At 36.3% G+C, this 18,561-nt stretch overlaps 1 protein-coding gene across 11 annotated transcripts in view; it reads right to left on the bottom strand.

Annotated features, from left to right (window-relative positions):
• The window catches only part of GPHN (gephyrin), a 708,676-nt gene that overhangs the window by 95,230 nt on the left and 594,885 nt on the right, over positions 1 to 18,561 (bottom strand). For all 11 annotated transcript variants that reach the window (XM_053602269.1, XM_053602258.1, XM_053602260.1 and 8 more), the window contains 2 exons: positions 16,972 to 17,064; positions 4,610 to 4,665 (listed from right to left, as the gene is read on the bottom strand). In XM_053602269.1, the coding sequence (XP_053458244.1) occupies positions 4,610 to 4,665; positions 16,972 to 17,064 (149 nt within the window). The remainder of the gene's footprint in view (positions 1 to 4,609; positions 4,666 to 16,971; positions 17,065 to 18,561) is intronic.

Here is an 18,561-nt window from a genome sequence, read left to right as displayed (position 1 = left end):
TACAATTGCCTACACTATCCAGCAATACCCTGTATATGTTTGTAGCCCAGGAGCAATAGGCCATGCCATGTAGCCTAAGTGTGTAATAGGCTATACCCTCTAGGTTTGTGTAAGTATATTCCATGATGTTTGCACAATGACAAAATCCCCTAAAGACACACTTTTCAGAGTGTATATCTATTAAGTGATGCATGACTGTATTTAAAACTTTAAGTCACACAATGTAAATATACTTGCCACTACAAACTGTATGCTTAAAAATTGTTAAGATGGCACTTAAAATTTAATGTTGTATATATTTTTTGCTGCCAAATAAAATAAAATAACCACACACACACACCTTAGAGAATAGTTAAGAAAAAAATACCCCCACCACAATGTACCTTGTGAAGTAAAAGCAATGTAAAAGTATAAATTTAAATTACCAGAAAAGCCTTAAAAATCTTTTTTTCCATTATATTATTATTGAAAACAATACTGCCAATAACTAATGTTTACTGACCCCCAAATCTCTTATACTAGGTATAGTTTTAAGTGCATTATATATTCTGGAATATAAGTACTACAAAGACAAGTATTTATTTCCAGTTGCCTCTCCAGATCACATCCTCATTCTCTGTCCTGTGCTCTGGCTCTATGCTATAGACCCCTATGGACTATTTTAGCCAGGTTCCCATCACTGTGGCTTCTGATTAGGTTCAGCCAATGGGAAGGACCAACAGGAGATTAGATGGAAGCAGGTGGGAGAAAGAAGTGGAGTTTTTATTTCCCTTGCTCTTTTACTGCTAGAATATAGTTTGGTGATGGTTTGGGTATCGGCTATTGAGGGCCACCACAGCTCCTACTGGGTGGTCCTCTCCCCGACCTATGATTATTCCCAGGTTGAGGTACCACTGTTTCCTTTTGCCTCTTCTGACCAACAGAAGGTAATGGAATGTCCCTGTTGCTAGTGCCCAGGTGCTTCAAATTCTTGTATTGGTGTCCCTTAGCCTGGTCCAGATTTTGGAAATAGTCCCTGTATTAATTTTCAGTCAACTTCTTCCTATACAAATTGTCTATCATAACAAGGCCTAGAAAAGTGTCTGGCACATACCTTTATAAGATGAGCAGCTGTGCATCCCAGGCCTGAGTTGATACTGGTTGAGCTGAGACACCCTGCCTTACAGACAAGCGACAATGGTATTCTACTTCCCTGAAGCTGGACTAGCCCCCTAGATTCTGAGCTGTGGCGATACTCCTCTCTCTGGGGAGTGGAGTTGTTGTTGGGCTCTTCCCTGATACTCCCCTCTCTTTTCTTTTCTTGGTTCAATCTTGGTAGGTTATATATGTCTAGGAATGTACCCATTTTTGCTCAGTTTTCTACTTTGTTGACACATAGTACTCTAAAAGCATTTGACTGATACCATTAGCTTAACAATTAATATACTGTATAATATTTGGTTGCTTATACTCAATCTTATCTACTAGATATAAATTTCCTTAAGAGTAGTACGTCTTAATTTATTTCTATCACTAGAACCTACTACCTGGTACACACAGATGTGCTTCATAAATGCTGGGCAGGCTCAATTAAAGATCAGATAAGTAGTTTTTGGATAATTGCTATTTTATGGCTTTGTCGAAAAAAAAAAGGTGGGGGGATGCTTTAGATGTCCATTTATTATGGACATAGGTAGGTATCAAAAAGTCAAATAACTTATGAAGTCATAACATAAGTTACTTATAGAAAAGAATCAAGGTCAAGCATGGTGGCTTATGCCTGTAATCCCAGAACACTGGAAGGCTGAGGTGGGGGGGACTGCTGGAACCCAAGGAGTATGAGATCAGCTTGGGCAACATAGCAAGAGTTAGTCTCTACAAAAAATAAAAAAGATCAGCTGTATACAGTGGTACATGTCTGTGGTCCCAGCTATTTGGGAGGGTGCTGTGGGAGGATCATTAAGCCCAGGAGTTTGAGGTTGCTGTGAGCTATCATCATACCACTGTACTCCAGTCTGAGTGACAGAGTGGGTCCCTATGTCAGAAAGAAAAAAAAAATTAAGACTAGTTATTCTTTTTGTCAATGAAACAGTTATGGGAATTAAAGTCAGCCTGTGTGCAACATGGACAGCATGTATGTCACTACAGTGCCAGCTATCTTCAGCGATCCATATATGGGCCTTCTTAATTATAAGATGCTGGAAAAAGGGGTCCAGGGTTACCACCATCGGCACCATCCTTCTAAGTATTTCCTTAATCCTTTTCTATTGTTAATACATAAGAAACTACATGGTAAGCCAAGGATGAAAAGGTATGGGATATAGCTTTTGCCCAAACTGCCACTTTCATTTAAAAATATTACTTATTTTTTATTTATTTGCCTCCTTTATTTTTACATAGCACTTATTAGTACTTGGTAGTAACAGTGAGTATCCTACCCCAGGAAGAGAATACCTTAAAAGGGGGCAGAAAGAAGAGGAGAAAAGTGCTTTGGTCTTCCTTTGGTTCTATTTAATAAGGTAGTTGCTCTTCTAACCAATATTTTAACTCACTGAATTGACAAATGCTGTTTCCTCTTAAATGTAACAATGACTGCAATATACTTTCTTCTTTAGTACAAAGTATACTTGTAAATTACCAGTCCAAGAATCAATTAAATTTGTTCCCAAACTTGTTCCCAAACAACTGTTGCCAGTTTGTGGCAACAGTTGTTATTGAATTAAGTAATTTGAATAAATATTACATATACCAATGATATGAGTGAAAAGTTATTTTTTTCCATAAAAATTAAGTAAATCCTTTTAACAATCACCATTAAAAAAGCTGTTAGGAAATGCTGTCAAATTAGGTGTGAGTGAAGCAACTGAAAAAAAAGTATAAAAATATAATAAAAATCTAGAGGATTCTGTACATATAGGCTTTGCAAGTGTTCTTAAGTTTTTCTTCACTTTACAGAAACCCAAACTAAAAATCACAGACAACGCCTTTTGGTTGTGGTTTATGTAAGAAAGATCTGACAGAGGCAGGGTGCAGTGACTCCCGCTTGTCATCTTAGCATTCTGGAAGGCCGAGGCGGGTGGATTTCTAAAGTTCAGGAGTTCAAGAATAGCCTGAGCAACAGCAAGACTCCATCTCTAAAAATAGCTGGGCATTGTGGCAGGTGCCTATAGTCCAAGCTACCTGACAGGCTGAGGCAAGAGGATTAGAGTTTGAGGCTGCCATGAGCTATGATGCCATGGCATTCTAGTAGGGGTGACAAAGTGAGACTCTGTTTAAAAAAAAAGACCTGATAGGGGCGGCGCCTGTGGCTCAGTGAGTAGGGCGCCGGCCCCACATGCTGAGGGTGGAGGGTTCAAACCCAGCCCCGGCCAAACTGCAACAACAACAACAACAAAAAAATAGCCGGGCATTGTGGCGGGCGCCTGTAGTCCCAGCTGTTCGGGAGGCTGAGGCAAGAGAATCACGTAAGCCCAAGAGAAAAAAAAAAGACCTGATAGAAATTCAAATAGCATACTTCTTACAAGAAAAGTTTTGGCTGTCCATTAAATTACTGACAAATAATTGTTAATGTATTTAAGATAAATTTATATTTATTTTGAGGATATAAAATAATTTCACACTTTAATGGATTTTTAATTGAATAGCCGATTACTGGTCTCAAAAGTATAAAGCCTATGTATTGTATTTTCATTATAGTCCATCATTGCTGCCTTTTTTTTTTTTTTTTTTTTTTTCTTGAGGCAGAGGCTCAGTCTGTTGCTAAGGCTAGAGGGTCCTGACATCAGACTAGCTTGCAGCAAACTGAAACTCCTGGGTTCAAGAATCAAACTCCTGCCTCAGCCTTGAGAGTAGCTGGGACGGTGCCTGTCATAACACCTGGCTAATTTTTCTATTTTTAGTAGAGATGGGAGATGGGATATCACTTTGCCTATGTTGGTCTTGAACTCCTGAGCTCAAGAGATCCTCCCACCTCAACTTTCCAGAGTGCTGGGATTATAGGTGTAAACCAGCCTATTGTTTCACTTCTTTTTCTTTTTTTTAAGACAGAGTCTCAAGCTGTCACCCTGCATAGAGTGCCATGGTGTCAAAGCTCACAGCAACCTCCAACTCTAGGGCTTAAGCGATTCTCTTGCCTCAGCCCCCCAAGTAACTGGGACTATCGGTGTCCACCTGCTATTTTTAAGTTGTAGTTGTTTGGCAGGCCTGGGCTGGAATGGAACCTGCTAGCTCTGGTGTATGTGGCTGGCGCCCTAGCTGCTTGAGCTACAGGCACCGAGCCTGCTTCATTTCTTAATAGAAAGGTATGTATACCTTTTCCTTAGTTAGGTCCCAAATGAGAAAATTAATCTAAATAATTAATCTAAATAATCTAACACATGTTAATTAATCTGCTTCTTCTAAATTTCCTTGTTTGTAACACAAGGAAAAGTCTGAGAAGACCAACTAGAAATTGTAGTTCTATTGAGAACATTTTTTTATATTGTGAAAAAGAATCATCCAATAACAGGATGTCTACTGTATTAGTAGACTCTTTAGGAAAATAATTTTTTGGTTTTCATAGGGGTCAATTAGATGCCCCAAAATGAATGAAGCTGAAATCTTCAGGGCCTTTCAGGTCTATAAATCTCACCTGTTCACCAGCTTGGGATTCCCCAATGATGAAACGATCTCCTGGGCCATCAGCAGCTGAGAGATAGAACAGAAACAAGAGCAAACATCAGAGTGGACCTACAGTAAGGAACAAGAATCTTGTATTGGAATTCTAAAACTTGACTCAAATTATTTAATAGGGCTTCAGAGAAGTGGAATATTTTTCTCGTCTCCTAGACTTGACAATGGCTTTGTTACTACCACTTTGGTTACTGGTATCCACAACTCACACATACTGATAGAAGTGATATTTTGCCTTTTCTTGGTTTCACTGGAGATGGTCTTCCAGTCACCCCATAATTTCCACACTGTGCTTTTCTAATAAGGAGTTCTTTTAGCCTGTCCTCCTATATAAATGCCACCTTATCCATGTTTGATGTGTCAGTACACATGTAAGCGTATATGTGGGTGTATCATTACACATTATATATGTATCCACATTTCCACATTTTTCTATGATTTTTTTCTTTCTTGAGACAGATTCTCACTCTATTGCTCAGGCGAGAGTGTCAAGGCATCAGCCTAGCTCCCAGCAACCTTATATTCCTGGATTCAAATAATCCTCCTGCCTCAGCCTCTGGAGTAGCTGAGACCATAGCTGCCCACTATGATGCCCCACTGATTTTTCTATTTCTTGCTCTTGATTAAGTTGGTCTTGAACTCCTAAGCTCAAGCAGTCCTCCTACTTGGGTTTCCTAGAATGCTAGCGTTACAGGCATGAGCCACTGTACCAGCCTAATATCATTTTGTTATTTACCTCCCAGTCTGGTCTTCATAATAACCTAGTGAAATAGGAAGAACATATATTCTTTTACTCATTTGACAGTTGAATGAAATGAGTTATAGAATGAAGGAACTCAGGTAGGAAGAAGGTTAAACACCTGAAGCAAGTTTTGGTTAGTGGTAGAGCTAGGATTAACACTCAGTCTCTTCATTCCCAGCACAGTTTTTTTTTTCCTGCAGTGATGCATTATATTTTCCATTGGCTTTATTTATTTTTATTTATTTATTTTGAGATAGTCTCACTTGGTCACTCTTGGTAGAGTGCCATGGCATCTTCGCTCATAGCAACCTCAAACTCTTGGGTTCAAGGGATTCTCCTGCCTCAACCTCTCACATGGCTGGGCGTACAGGCACCCACCACAATACCTGGCTATTTTTTAGAAATGGGGTCTCACTCTGGCTCAGGCTGGTCTCGAACCCTTGAGCTCAGGCAATCCGCCCGCCTTGGTCTCCCAGGTGCTGTGATTATAGGCGTGAGCCACTGCACCCAGCCCAAGCTATTTATTTTTATTTTGTTTTTTTTTTGAGACAGAGCTTCAAGCTGTTGTTCTGGGTAGAGTGCTGTGGCATCACAACTCATAGCAACCTCCAACTCCTGGGCTCAAATGATTCTCCTGCCTCTGCTTCCCAAGTAGGGGGGATTACAGGCACCTGCCACAATGCCCGGGTATTTTTTGGTTGCAGCCGTCATTGTTGTTTGGCGGGCCTGGGTTGGATTTGAACCTGCCAGCTCAGGTGTATGTGGCTGGCACCTTAGCCACTTGAGCCACAGGCACCGAGCTGAGCTATTTATTTTTAAATTGTAAAAAAAATTTCCAGAGTAGGATGGAAATTTTTTTTGTGTGTGTGTGAGCTATTGCAACCAACCCAGAACAAAAATTCTTATACAATTTTTTTTTTTTCTACAGTGTAATAGTGGCTAGATGAAAGTATGTTCTTAGAGGCCAGGTACAGTGCTCATCGCCTATCATCTCAGCACTCTGGGAAGCCAAGGAAGGTAGATTGCTTAAACTCAGGAATTCCAAGACCAGCCTGAGCAAGAGTGAGACCCAGTCTCCACTAAAATAGAAAAACTAGCAGGGCATTATGGTGGGAGCCTATAGTCCCAGATACTCAGGAGGCTGAAGCAAGAGGATTGCTCAAGCCCAAGAGTTTAAGTTTGCTGTGAGCTATGATGCCCTATCACTCTACCCAGGGTGACAGAGTAAGACTCTGTCTCAAAAAAAAAAAAAAAATCTTGGAAATTTGAGAGAGTTCTCTTTATGTAGCTTTCAGACCAACAGTACTGTCAAGGTAATGTCTATCTAATTAATGAATTTTATGATCATGGCCATTACCTCCATGTCACCTGCATACAGCAATTTTGGGGGAAGATATCCAGAAAAGATAACACCTTATTTTGAATATTTTAATTATATTTGCAATCACATTGATAAAAAATTTTTCCCTCTTAAAAATGGCATATGAAATTGTTCCTTGATAAAAACACAAAGTAGGGTGGCGCCTGTGGTTCAGTGAGTAGGGCACTGGCCCCATGTACCAAATACCAAGTCTGACGTTTGAACCCAGCCCCGGCCAAACTACAACAATAACAACAACAAATAGCTGGGCGTTGTGGCAGGTGCCTGTAGTCCCAGCTACTTGGGAGGCTGAGGCAAGAGAATCTTCTAAGCCCAAGACCTGGAGGTTGCCCTGAGCTGTGATGCAAAGGCACTCTACCGAGGGCGACAAAAAAAGTGAGACTCTGTCTCTAAAATAAATAAATAAATAAATAAATAAATAAATAAAAAAACACAAAGTGGTATTCTTTCTACTTATGTAAAATTCTGTTTATAATGAGTCACTTTTACGCACATGCCTTTAGTTGTTCCTCTGATGTGCAGAGGGACAAAAATTAACAATAGGTCTCTTCTGTCAATACATGCTGTGTTTGTGCTTTATAGATATTACCTTGGTTAATCAACTCTTGAATCTCCTGTGTTTTCTGGAATCCTATTATATTTTTCAGTTTATTTTATTTTATTTTTTTGAGACAGAGTCTTAAGCTGTTGCCCTGGGTAGAGTGCTATGGCTTCATCATTGCTCACGGCAACCTCCTTGCCTCAGTTTTTCTGTTTTTTAGTAGAGGTGGAGTCTTGCTCTTGGTCAGGCTGGTATTTTTCAGTTTTCATTTGTAAAAACTAGATGAGTTTTGCTGCAATGCTATTTTTATTAAGCTACTTTCATAGATTCATTTTTTAAAAAGGTAAAATAAACACAGAAATTATCACTTGTACAATTATCAACATTTTACCAGTCTTATTTTATCTAACCCCCACTTATTTTTGCAGTCTTTCAAAGCAAATGATGATTTTCTTACTATAGAAATTAATTATCTATTGGAGTTCCACACTAACTGCATCTCAAATGTGAATAAACTTACTTTTAATTATTCTCTAGCAGAGAAATAATTATCAGCTTACCATCTCCCATAGCAACCTGCACATTTTCTCTTTTTACTTCCTGCACAAGGGGGAAATTATCATGGCTTTAGAATAAAACAAAGGTGAATGTGAGTCCTCATTCTGCCTATTATTAGCTTCATGACTTTCAGCAAAATTATTAAACCTCTCTTTCAGTTTTCTTAGTGATAAAAATGGGGATAATCACACTTTTAAAAATGATACCTTTTTAAAACAGTTCTTTCCTTTCATTCATTCAGTAAATTACTACTGAGTGTCTTTTTATGCCCTAGGTGTCATACTAGGTACTGGGGACAGAGTAGGGAGTAAAATTGGATATTGTTTCTTTTCTAAAGCAGTGCCCAACAGTTATAAAGTTTTTAAACTCTGGATCACAAATGGAGGTAGGCTATGAAATGAATTAGAACACTTTTAAAATTATAAAGAATTTTAATGAAAATTGTAAATAATGTTTTAATGAAGGATAGAAAATACATTTCTTCACACATGATAAGGATGACTCTTGTTTCATGAAACTTGTTTTTTGCTTACCTGTGCATAGGTGTGTACATTTACATGTACTATGTCATGTTATATATGTGTGTATATGTAATATACATATATGTAATGTATATTGGCTTGTGATATGTACACAAGTATATTTAATATATTTCTTCCCATGGGTATGGCTAAAACAAAACTTTCAAAGCCACTGATGAAGTGAGGGAGACAGATGTTAATCAAATAGTTACATTAACAAACATAGAAATAGAAATTAAGAAAGCACTCTAAGGAAAGGAATATGGTTTATGAGAATATACAATTAAAGTAGTGAGCTAGGGCAGCACCTGTGGTTCAAAGGAGTAGGGCGCCGGCCCCATATGCTGGAGGTGGTGGGTTCAAACCCCAGCCCTAGCCAAAAAACAAAAAACAAACAAACAAACAAACAAACAAAAAAAACGTAGTGAGCTACACTGAAGGGTTAGGGAAAGCCTGATAAAAGGATTTCTGGTTTTAATATGAAAGATGAGTAAGAGTTAAGTAGGGGTGCAGAGGCTGAGGGATGGTACCAAGGTACTCTGCCCAAGTATCATTTTCTGTATGTTGTCATATCTGACTCCTCTCCCCTCAAGAGTTACCTACATCCTCTTTGTTTCTGTAGTGTAGACTGAAATAATTCTAAATTTTAGCTTTCTAATGTATTTGCAAGTCAGGTGCAGTGGCATTTACCTATAGTCTCAGCTACTGTAAGTGGCTGAAGCAGGAGGATTACCAGAGCCAGGAGTTTGAGACTACGTGCGAGACCTCATTTCCCCAAGAATATGTGTCTGTAGTTATTTGATTATGTGTCTTAAGAGAATCTCTAGTACTTGCGGTATAAAAGGTATTAAATGCATGTTCATTATGTCAAGTATTGGGCATAGCAGGGACCTTACTTAAGAAATGCAAACATTGTAACCTAATCATTTGTACCCTCATATTAATCTAAAATTAAGAAAAAAGTCAAATATTCAAAACGTTCCATAAAGAATGAGTGTGGCTCTTAAGAATGTTTTTTGAAAACTACATGCATAAACAAATAAATAATATTTTCCAAGCCAAATGCTATATTTGCTATATATATTTTCTGCTGATCCATGTATATTGTTTTCTTTAAAACTTCAGCATTCACTATCTTAAGGGTATTTAAAAAGACTGTTTTAATTCTATATAAATAAAATAGATTATGCCACTATTCCATTTAGCATAGTGCCTAATTCATCACTGATGTTCAATAAATATTTGTTAAAAGAAAAAAGAAAAAATTTGGCAATGCAATAATTGCCAAAGTTTATAAACTGTATATATTGCCATTGTGCTGTGTAAATTTTCTTAAACAATTCCATCAGTGTGTACCTTTTATCTCTTCATCTAGATTATGAGCTCCTTGGAAGTAGAGACTACTTTTAATTCTTTTTTGAAATCGTCTGCTCTTCAGTCTTCCTTCTCTCTCCTATTTCTCTGCCAGTGCACATCTACCCAAAATGCTTTTGTCAATGTTCTGCACAAATGCTCTAACTAAATGTGAGTGAATGAAGAGTGGCCGGTGCTCGGCAGTACAGCAGCAAGCCTGTGTAAAGGTCAGCATGTGGAAAAGCTCTTAAGTGATTCTAAGGAGCAAGGCCTTTTTTTTTTTTTTTAAATTAAGAAAGATATCCCAAGTGGGGAGAGAATATATATACTCACTTGAACTGTGTTCTTTACCTTACCCTGAAATGGTTCATCAGTCTGGCAAAAGTGTCTCTATATTGCTGGCTAAGGAAGGCTTAGTCAACCAATAATACAGAAGGAATATAGAAGGTTCTTGTTATCAACAAAGGAGTCATTTTTATTATTTCCCATATACATGGTAATAGTGTTTATCCACCTCTAATGTGCACACAAATAATCTTGAGATTTTGCTAAAATACAGATTCTTTTTTTTTTTTTTTTAATTTTTTTATTATTATCTCATAAGTGTAAAATACAGATTCTAAATCAGTAGGTCTGGGATAGGGCCTGAGATTCTACATTTCTAACAAGTTAATGTTGACACTCCTCATTCACAGACTACCCTTTTGGAGGAGCGGTGCATTGTAAAATTGAACTGAATATAGAAAAACTCAAACTAAGAATATTTCAAGATAAAAAATTAGTGAACCACAGAAGTCCTGATTTTACATTAAAACAAAGGCTTATCTTATAAGACAGAAAAATAATTTTCAATTCATCTGACTTGCTGATACGGTTGTGCATCACCTAATGATGGGGATGCATTCTGAGGAATGCATCATTAGGCAGTTTTGTTGTGCATACTTCATAGAGTACATTCACCCAAACCTAGGTGGTATAGCTTACTACATGCTTATGCCATATGGCATAGCCTATTGGTCCTAGGCTACAAACCTGTACAGCATGTTACTGTACTAAATACTTATAAAACAATGGTTACATATTTTTGAATCTAGACATATCTAACTATGGAAAAGGTAATGCATTGCACTATATGACCTGATGATAGCTGTGATGTCACTAGATGATAGGAGTTTTTCAACTCCATTATAGGGTTATGGGACCATCATTGTATACATAGTCCATTGTTAACCAAAACATCATTATCTGTTACATTACTATATTTATTTTAAATATCTATTAAAAAGACAGGATAAAACAAAGTTGCCTTTTTTTTTTTTTTGAGACAGAGCCTCAAGCTGTCGCTCTGGGTAGAGTGGTGTGGCATCACAGCTCACAGCAACCTCTAACTCCTAGACTTAAGCAATTCTCTTGCCTCAGCTTCCCAAGTAGCTGGGACTACAGGCACTCGCCACAACACCCAGCTATTTTTTGGTTGTAGTTGTCATTGTTGTTTGGCGGGCCTGGGCTGGATTTGAACCCACCAGCTCTGGTGTATGTGGCTGGCACCTTACCTGCTTGAGGTACAGGCGCCGAGCCAAAGTTGCCATTTTTTTCAAGATGAATTCTATAAGCTTAAGTGGAAGCGAAGGCAAGATGGCTCATAAACCCAAAATTTGGAAAGAAATAAAGTAAACCATAGTATGCCATGGGAAAAAATGGATGAATTCCAAAGATTTCCAGACAGACTTAAGTCTTTTCTCCCCTCTAGTACTGACTTATTTGCTAATGAGTTTTCTCCTTTGTGAACTGTAGAATTTAATTTGAGGAAAGTTATAAAAGCAATATAAACCAAACCCTAACAGCAAATATATTATGTAAGCAATTCATAACACTTAATGCTACACCCTGAACTATTCCTTCTTCCTTTTTTAAGGTCTAGGTAACACTTCTAGCCTTTTTCACCTACTTATTTGAAGATTTTTTGATACATCTGAAATAAATTCGACACCACTGTGTAACTATTCATTGTAGCAATGTATACATGTATACATGTATACATTGCTACAATGAAACTATTTGCCCAAACTATTTGCCATAGAATCATACTTCACTTTCATTTCCCAACCATATGTAATCTCTCTTTTGAGACAGTTGAAACACTGTATAGCTGTTTATTGTTAATAATAAAAGTCTAATCATTTTCATGTTAAGGCTGAATAAACTCAGGGCTTTAGACATGGGGTAACTTTTTGAGATCCTAGGAAATATCTTTGACAGAATATGAGTAAGGCAGAAAGAATGACAATTTATCTACTCTGCTTATGAAACTAAAACTAGATGATAGGCATAGGACAACAGTATGTATGTCTACCAAAATTAAGATTAGGAGGGGCTGTAGAGAAAGGTGACAAAAGAAAGTAACAAGGCTGAAATAGGAGGATCAATATTTGCTGCAATTATACTGAGAACTAAATTAGGAACTTGTTTGGAATTTCAAATCTTCTTACTTTTCTTTGAAAAACAGGGAGTTGAGCATAGGATAGATAAGTGGGAAAGCATTTTGAATTCTCTACCACCATTTTCCAGGGGAAAGTGCCTATTAATTGTTATTATTGGGAAAGGAAACATCATTTCCTCAAATGTCTATTTTAAACTTTATGGAATTAACTAGTCTTAATTATTCCAAATTATCTATTTGCTTACATTAATAATAATCCCATATCATAAGACTCTATTCTTCATTCTATAGTAGAGAGCAATAATAGGCTGTCAAATGAGTTGTAGAACCCAGTTATAGCCAAAGTGGATTTAAATGGACACAGTCAAAACATGATTATCATTGAAATAATATGAACTAGCTCTAAGTCAAAATGGCTGTGGATAATCTATATTGAATTTTAGTGTACTTCAAACACTAGAAATAGGTTAACCCCACAAAATGTTAACAGTGGCCAAAGAATAATATAATGGGTAATTTAAAAATGTTCTTTTTGATTTTTTTATATTTTCCGTAAGTATTTTCAAACTGTATATAAAAGAGGAAAAACTTAAAAAATTAACTTTACCCAAATGGCAAGGATTTCTCTGAATACATCCTTTCAGAATTGTATCTTACCCACTGTTCTTAAAATAATTCTTGGCTTGTTCAAAATACTCTTTTCTAAATGACCCCAAAACAAGTTCTCAAGGGATAAGCCTTTCAAATTAAAGGTTTTCAAGAAAGCTGAACTTGAGATTCTAGGGTATTTTTGCCTTTATTATTATCTAAGAAAAACTGTGAGAAGGGGAACACCACATCTAAAGGAGGGTGTGAACAAATCTAGAGGAGGAGGATTATCTTAATCATTGTGAAGGAAGAAATAAAACTCAAAAACATGAAGAATAAGAATACGATATTGATTCTAATTGTTAATATGCCACTTTTCTTTAATCTTTCAAATTCACTTTCTTCTGAATGCAGATTTAGGTTTATTAGTTTACCGACCTGCTTTTATTCATACTATCATTTGAATCTTGCCTTGTTTATATTCTCTTCTTTCTTTTGTTTTATTTTAAGCTGTTTCTACTTATTTGTTATTTCCTTAGTCATTTTATCACTGTCTCGATTTTTCAACCCACATACCTTAAAGCAAGTGATCTTCCAACTGGTTTGGAGTTTTATCCCACATGTTTCTGAAGGATACTGGCTAATGCTTAGTGATCCAGAGCAAGTTAGCAACCTCTTTACACCTAGAGGGTTAGCAATGCTCACGAGTGCCACTGGTTATTACTGGAAAGCCTAAGGCAAAGGCAGAGGAGAAGAAAAAAAAGGGAGAATAAAGGGAGTGGGGAGTAAAAAGATGCAGAAAGAAGGAGGTACTTGAAGTAGAGAGTGGTAGTGAACCATAACAATTGCCTCAGGATATTCTTTACCAAAATCCCGCTGGTGTGGTATTATAACACAGAAGGGAGGGATAGATGCATTTACCTTCAAAAAAATGAAAATCTTCTCAATTGCTAAATATGGTAAAAAGGATTTTTAGGATTCATAGAGTTTATCTCCCTGAATTACAAAGTTGAGGAGGTTATATGTAAACTGAAAAATTCATCATGCTTGTAAGACAATGTCTCTTTGTCTGCAAAACACACTAGCCATTCCTACTTTAAGATTTTCAAAAAATTTTTTGATACAGAGGTTCACTTGTTGACCAGGCTAGAGTGCCATGGTGTCAGCCTACCTCACAGCAACCTCAAACTCCTGAGCTCAAGGGATCCTCCTGCTTTGGCCTCCTAGAGTGCTAGGATTACAGTCATGAGCCACCATACCAGACCCCTACTTTGAGATTTAACCAAGTCCACAAAGGTTATTTGTTATGTGTTTACGTGTTACATATCTTAAGAGAAGTGGCAACCCTTTGCAAGAAAGAAATAATGTGAATCAGCTGTATGGTAGATAATTTCTTAGACTTTTTACAATAAGAGATGTCATTTTTTTTTTTTTTTTTTTGTGATTTTTGGCCGGGGCTGGGTTTGAACCCACCACCTCTGGCATATGGGACTGGCGCCCTACTCCTTGAGCCACACGTGCCGTCCTAAGAGATGTCATTTTATAGATTTTTAAAAATACAATAACTAAAAATAGCACTATTCTAAAATGAAAGAATAAAAAAGATACTACATGGTAATTTTACATAATTTTGTTGACAGATTGCTCAGCAGGCTCTTTTATGAGACAGTAGGCTAATTTTTTTTTGGCAGTAAGAAAAGCTAACAACAATGGTTTCTTTTTATTGAGCTGTTGCTATCTCATGTAAAAACTACAGAACATTTAGTTTGGGAATAATTCAACCTCAAATTCTCTCCTACTTTATATTACCAAGAATGTTAAAAAAATAGCCTTCCTTGTCTCTGGTATTTTCAGTTGTTCTACTTTGGAAGAATTCTTTGTCATTTTATAGAATTCCTGCATGATTACAAATTATGCGATCAAAACAGAACTTACTTTTTAGATGGATAATAATAATAATAAGAGCCAATGAGGCCATCGGAAGAATAATTTTCTTTCTGGACAGTATTTATTCAAACAAACATTATAGAAGGAATCAATTTGGAAGAAAAAACATAAAGAGTAATTGGGGATGCTATTTGTGTTTTAGCTTTGCCAATTTTAGAAGTACTTTAGTCTAATGATATCAGTCTGAATGAGGTGAATGAACCTAAGATAGTCTTTGTTAACCATTGTGATGAAAATGTGTCAAATGGTCTATGAATTGAGTGTATGATGCCCCATGATCATATCAATGTACACAGCTATGATTTAATAAAAAAAATAAAAAAATAAAAAATAAATAAAAACATGAAGTTATTACTCAAAAAAAAGAATATATTAATGAAAATTAAAATGTAAGATCAATCTCCCCATCATTTTATTTACATAGAATATTAGAGTAACAATTCAGATAAATGTTACCATTTTTACAGATGGTCTAAGGAAAATATTTATAATAATAATGAGAATAACAGTTACTATAAACATAAAAAATTATTGAGTGGTCTTTATGTGTCTTTGAGTGGGTCAGGTACTTTACTAAGACTTTTTATGGTCTCATTTAGTTCTTGTAACAATCTGTTGGGGTGAAAATTTTTACAGTTATTTAAATTTTACAGATGAGCCTCAAAATTTAAGCGATTTGCTCAAAGTTACACAGATAAACTGATACTAGAACCAAGATCACTTCAACTTTGCTCAAAGCCCATACTTTAACCATTTGCTATAATGTCTCCCACATAAAAAGATACATTAAGAGACGGCATTGGAATATGGAGGAGATAAATCAATTTATTTAATTAAAAGAAAAGGGAAATTACAAGTTTAATATCCCTTATCTAAAATGCTTGAGACTAGAAGTGGTGTGGATTTTGAATTTTTCTATTTTGGAATATTTGAATATACATAATATTTTAGGGATAAGGCCCAAGTCTAAACATGAAATTTATTTATGTTTCATTTATACTTTGTACACATAGCCTGAAGGCAATTTTACACAATATTTTAAAGGTTTAAATATTTGAAGATTAAATATTTAAATAATTTTGTACATGAAACAAAGTTTTGACTGTGACTTCTTCCACAAGGTCAAGTGTGAAATTTTCCACTGTGGCATTATGTCAGTGCTCAAAAAGTTTCAGAATCAGGAATTTTGCATTCTGTATTGAAGTAAGGATGCTCAACCAACATTTTAATGGCCAGATGTAATTAAAAAACAAAAACAAAAACAAAAGCAAGTACAAGAGACTCCATAACTGACCATTAGAAAGGAAATGTCATTTTCAATAGCTCTGATAAGCTGAAAAATGTTTTTTCGACATTTCTTCAAACATATCAGTCCGAGTTAATAACCGATAACATTAATAACAATGTATTGGGGTTTGAAAATCCCAAAAAGAGAAGATTTTAAATTTTCTTAGCACAAAAAATGAGGTAAAGCATACATTAATTAGCTCAACTGAACCATTCCACGATGTATACATACATATTTCAAACATCATATTGCACATATAAAAACAAAAAACAGTAACAGTTTCTAGCAATTCAGTTGAATTTTCATTCTGGGTTCTAAGAGTAGACTTTAGGCAGGCAAATGCTGTGTAGCATTTGCTTTTACGACCTATGCAATTTCAGACTCTTTGAAGGGGTGAGCTGCTGATAATATCCGGGACACCAGAACTTTGAAATATGACTCCTTTTAGTGAATTAAAGGTTTCCCCTATGCTTGCTTTTCATGAAGCTCTCAGTTGACCTTTAAAGCAGGAGAACAGAGGGGATGAGATGGGAATCTGCTCTTTTTTCCATTAAAGACATGTTCAGTTGATATGTCATGAAAACATCATGTAGATGTTTTCAACTAGAAAACCTCTGGAAAATTTCCACACCATAACTGTCTATTCTGACATGTGTAGGGCCCCAAAGAATAAATAAATAAATACAATAAAAAACAATAGTACATTGTTTTTTTTTGATACGTATATATTTATTTGTAGGTAAGAATTTTCATGTAACTGTAAGTACTTTAACTGAAGAGTTTTTATCAAGATTGTGCCGGAAAATATCAAGACATAGATTAATCTGGTTATCTGCGAATGAAGTTGTTCTTACAACTGTGGGGAAATAGATCTAACAGTTGCTGGGTGCCTGGGCTGAGACAAAAATTTGAAAGTAATACAATCTGAGTCTGTTGATACTCAAGAAAACCAAAATATTTACCTCGGACAGCATAGCCATCTTTTACTGAAGCTGGGAAGGGGGGTAGGTTGTCTTTTGCATATACATCTTGAGCAAGGACTCTCCCCATTCCATCTGAAGGAATAGAAAATTAGAAAAATATATAAATGTTGGGAACAATGGGGTGAGCAGACAGTCACAAACAAGATGGGTAGAGTGCTTGTCTGACCCAGCTTGTAAGTCAGCTCAGTCAGACCTCTGATATATTTTTTTTCCCCAAGAATAGGAGATAGAAAGAAGAGATCTATCATGGTGCCTGAAATAAAAGATTATATTCACTAAATTCTTAGTAATGCTTGCAGAAATTATTTGAATATGAGTTGTTATACAGTCGTTAAAGATATGTTCAGTTGACGTGTTATTAACCCTTATTAATCCAAAATATAATTTTATTTTTCTTAAATTTTATTCACTCGTTTGAGACAGAGTCTTACTTTGTCACTCTGGGTAGAGTGCTATAGCCTCATAGGTCACAGCAACCTCAAACTCTTGGGCTCAAGAAATTCTCTTGCCTCAGCCTCAGCTTCTGCCTCTGTAGTAACTGGGACTGCAGGAGTGCACCATCATGCCTGGCCTTTTTTTTTTTTTGGTCTACTTTTAGTAGAGATGGAGTCTTACTCTTGCTTAGGCTGGTCTTGAACTCCTAAGGTCAGGTGATCCAGCTGCCTCAGTCCCCTAAAGTGTTAGGATTAGGCGTGAGCCACTATGCCCAGCCTATCATTTTTTTTAAAAGGAAAGCCAAATCTTGGCTTGGCACCTGTGGCTCAAGTGGCTAAGGTGCCAGCCACATACACCTGAGCTGGCGGGTTCGAATCCAGCCTGGGCCCGCCAAACAACAATGATGGCTGGAACCCAAAAATAGCCAGGCGTTGTGGCGGGTGCCTGTAGTCCCAGCTACTTGGGAGAAGGAGGCAGGAGAATCGCTTGAGCCCAGGAGTTGGAGGTTGCTGTGAGCTGTGATGCCACAGCACTCTACTCAAGGCAACAGCTTGAGGCTCTGTCTCATAAAAAAAAAAAAAAAAAAAGGAAAGCCAAATCTTAAACATTTTCATATCCACTGACCTACCAGTTTCACTTCTAGAAATGTGTCTCAGGAAAATGGGTAAACCTTTATGCACATGTTTATTTCAGAGTTGATTACCTTAGTAAAGAATGGAAAGACTCAAAAGATCAATAATATATTTAAATAAATCATGATCTATCCCTAGGATGAAATGTTACACAGGCTAAAGCAATATTTATGAAGAATATTCATTAACATAGGAAAATTCTTTGATATATATATTCTTAGAACATACAAAGTTGCACATGCACTGTATAATCTTAAGTATGTTAAGATGTATGTGTATATATTAATAGAAAATGATGGAAAGAAAATATATGAAGATAAAAAGCAGTTGTTACTTCAGAATGTTAAAATTATTTATGATTTTTATTCCCTTAGCTATATACTTTTCTGAATATTTCCAAGTTTTCTAAATGAGCACATTGTTTTTATTACCATAAAATTTATTTTTTCTCCCAAAAAGAGAAACATAAAAAACAGGAAGTACTTTTCCAATCATTCCATAA

Source organism: Nycticebus coucang, chromosome 9 (assembly GCF_027406575.1).
Source record: "Nycticebus coucang isolate mNycCou1 chromosome 9, mNycCou1.pri, whole genome shotgun sequence".
NCBI lineage: Eukaryota > Metazoa > Chordata > Mammalia > Primates > Lorisidae > Nycticebus > Nycticebus coucang.
The sequence above is the reverse complement of the archived record's forward strand: the minus strand, read 5'-3'. Positions and strand labels throughout refer to the sequence as shown.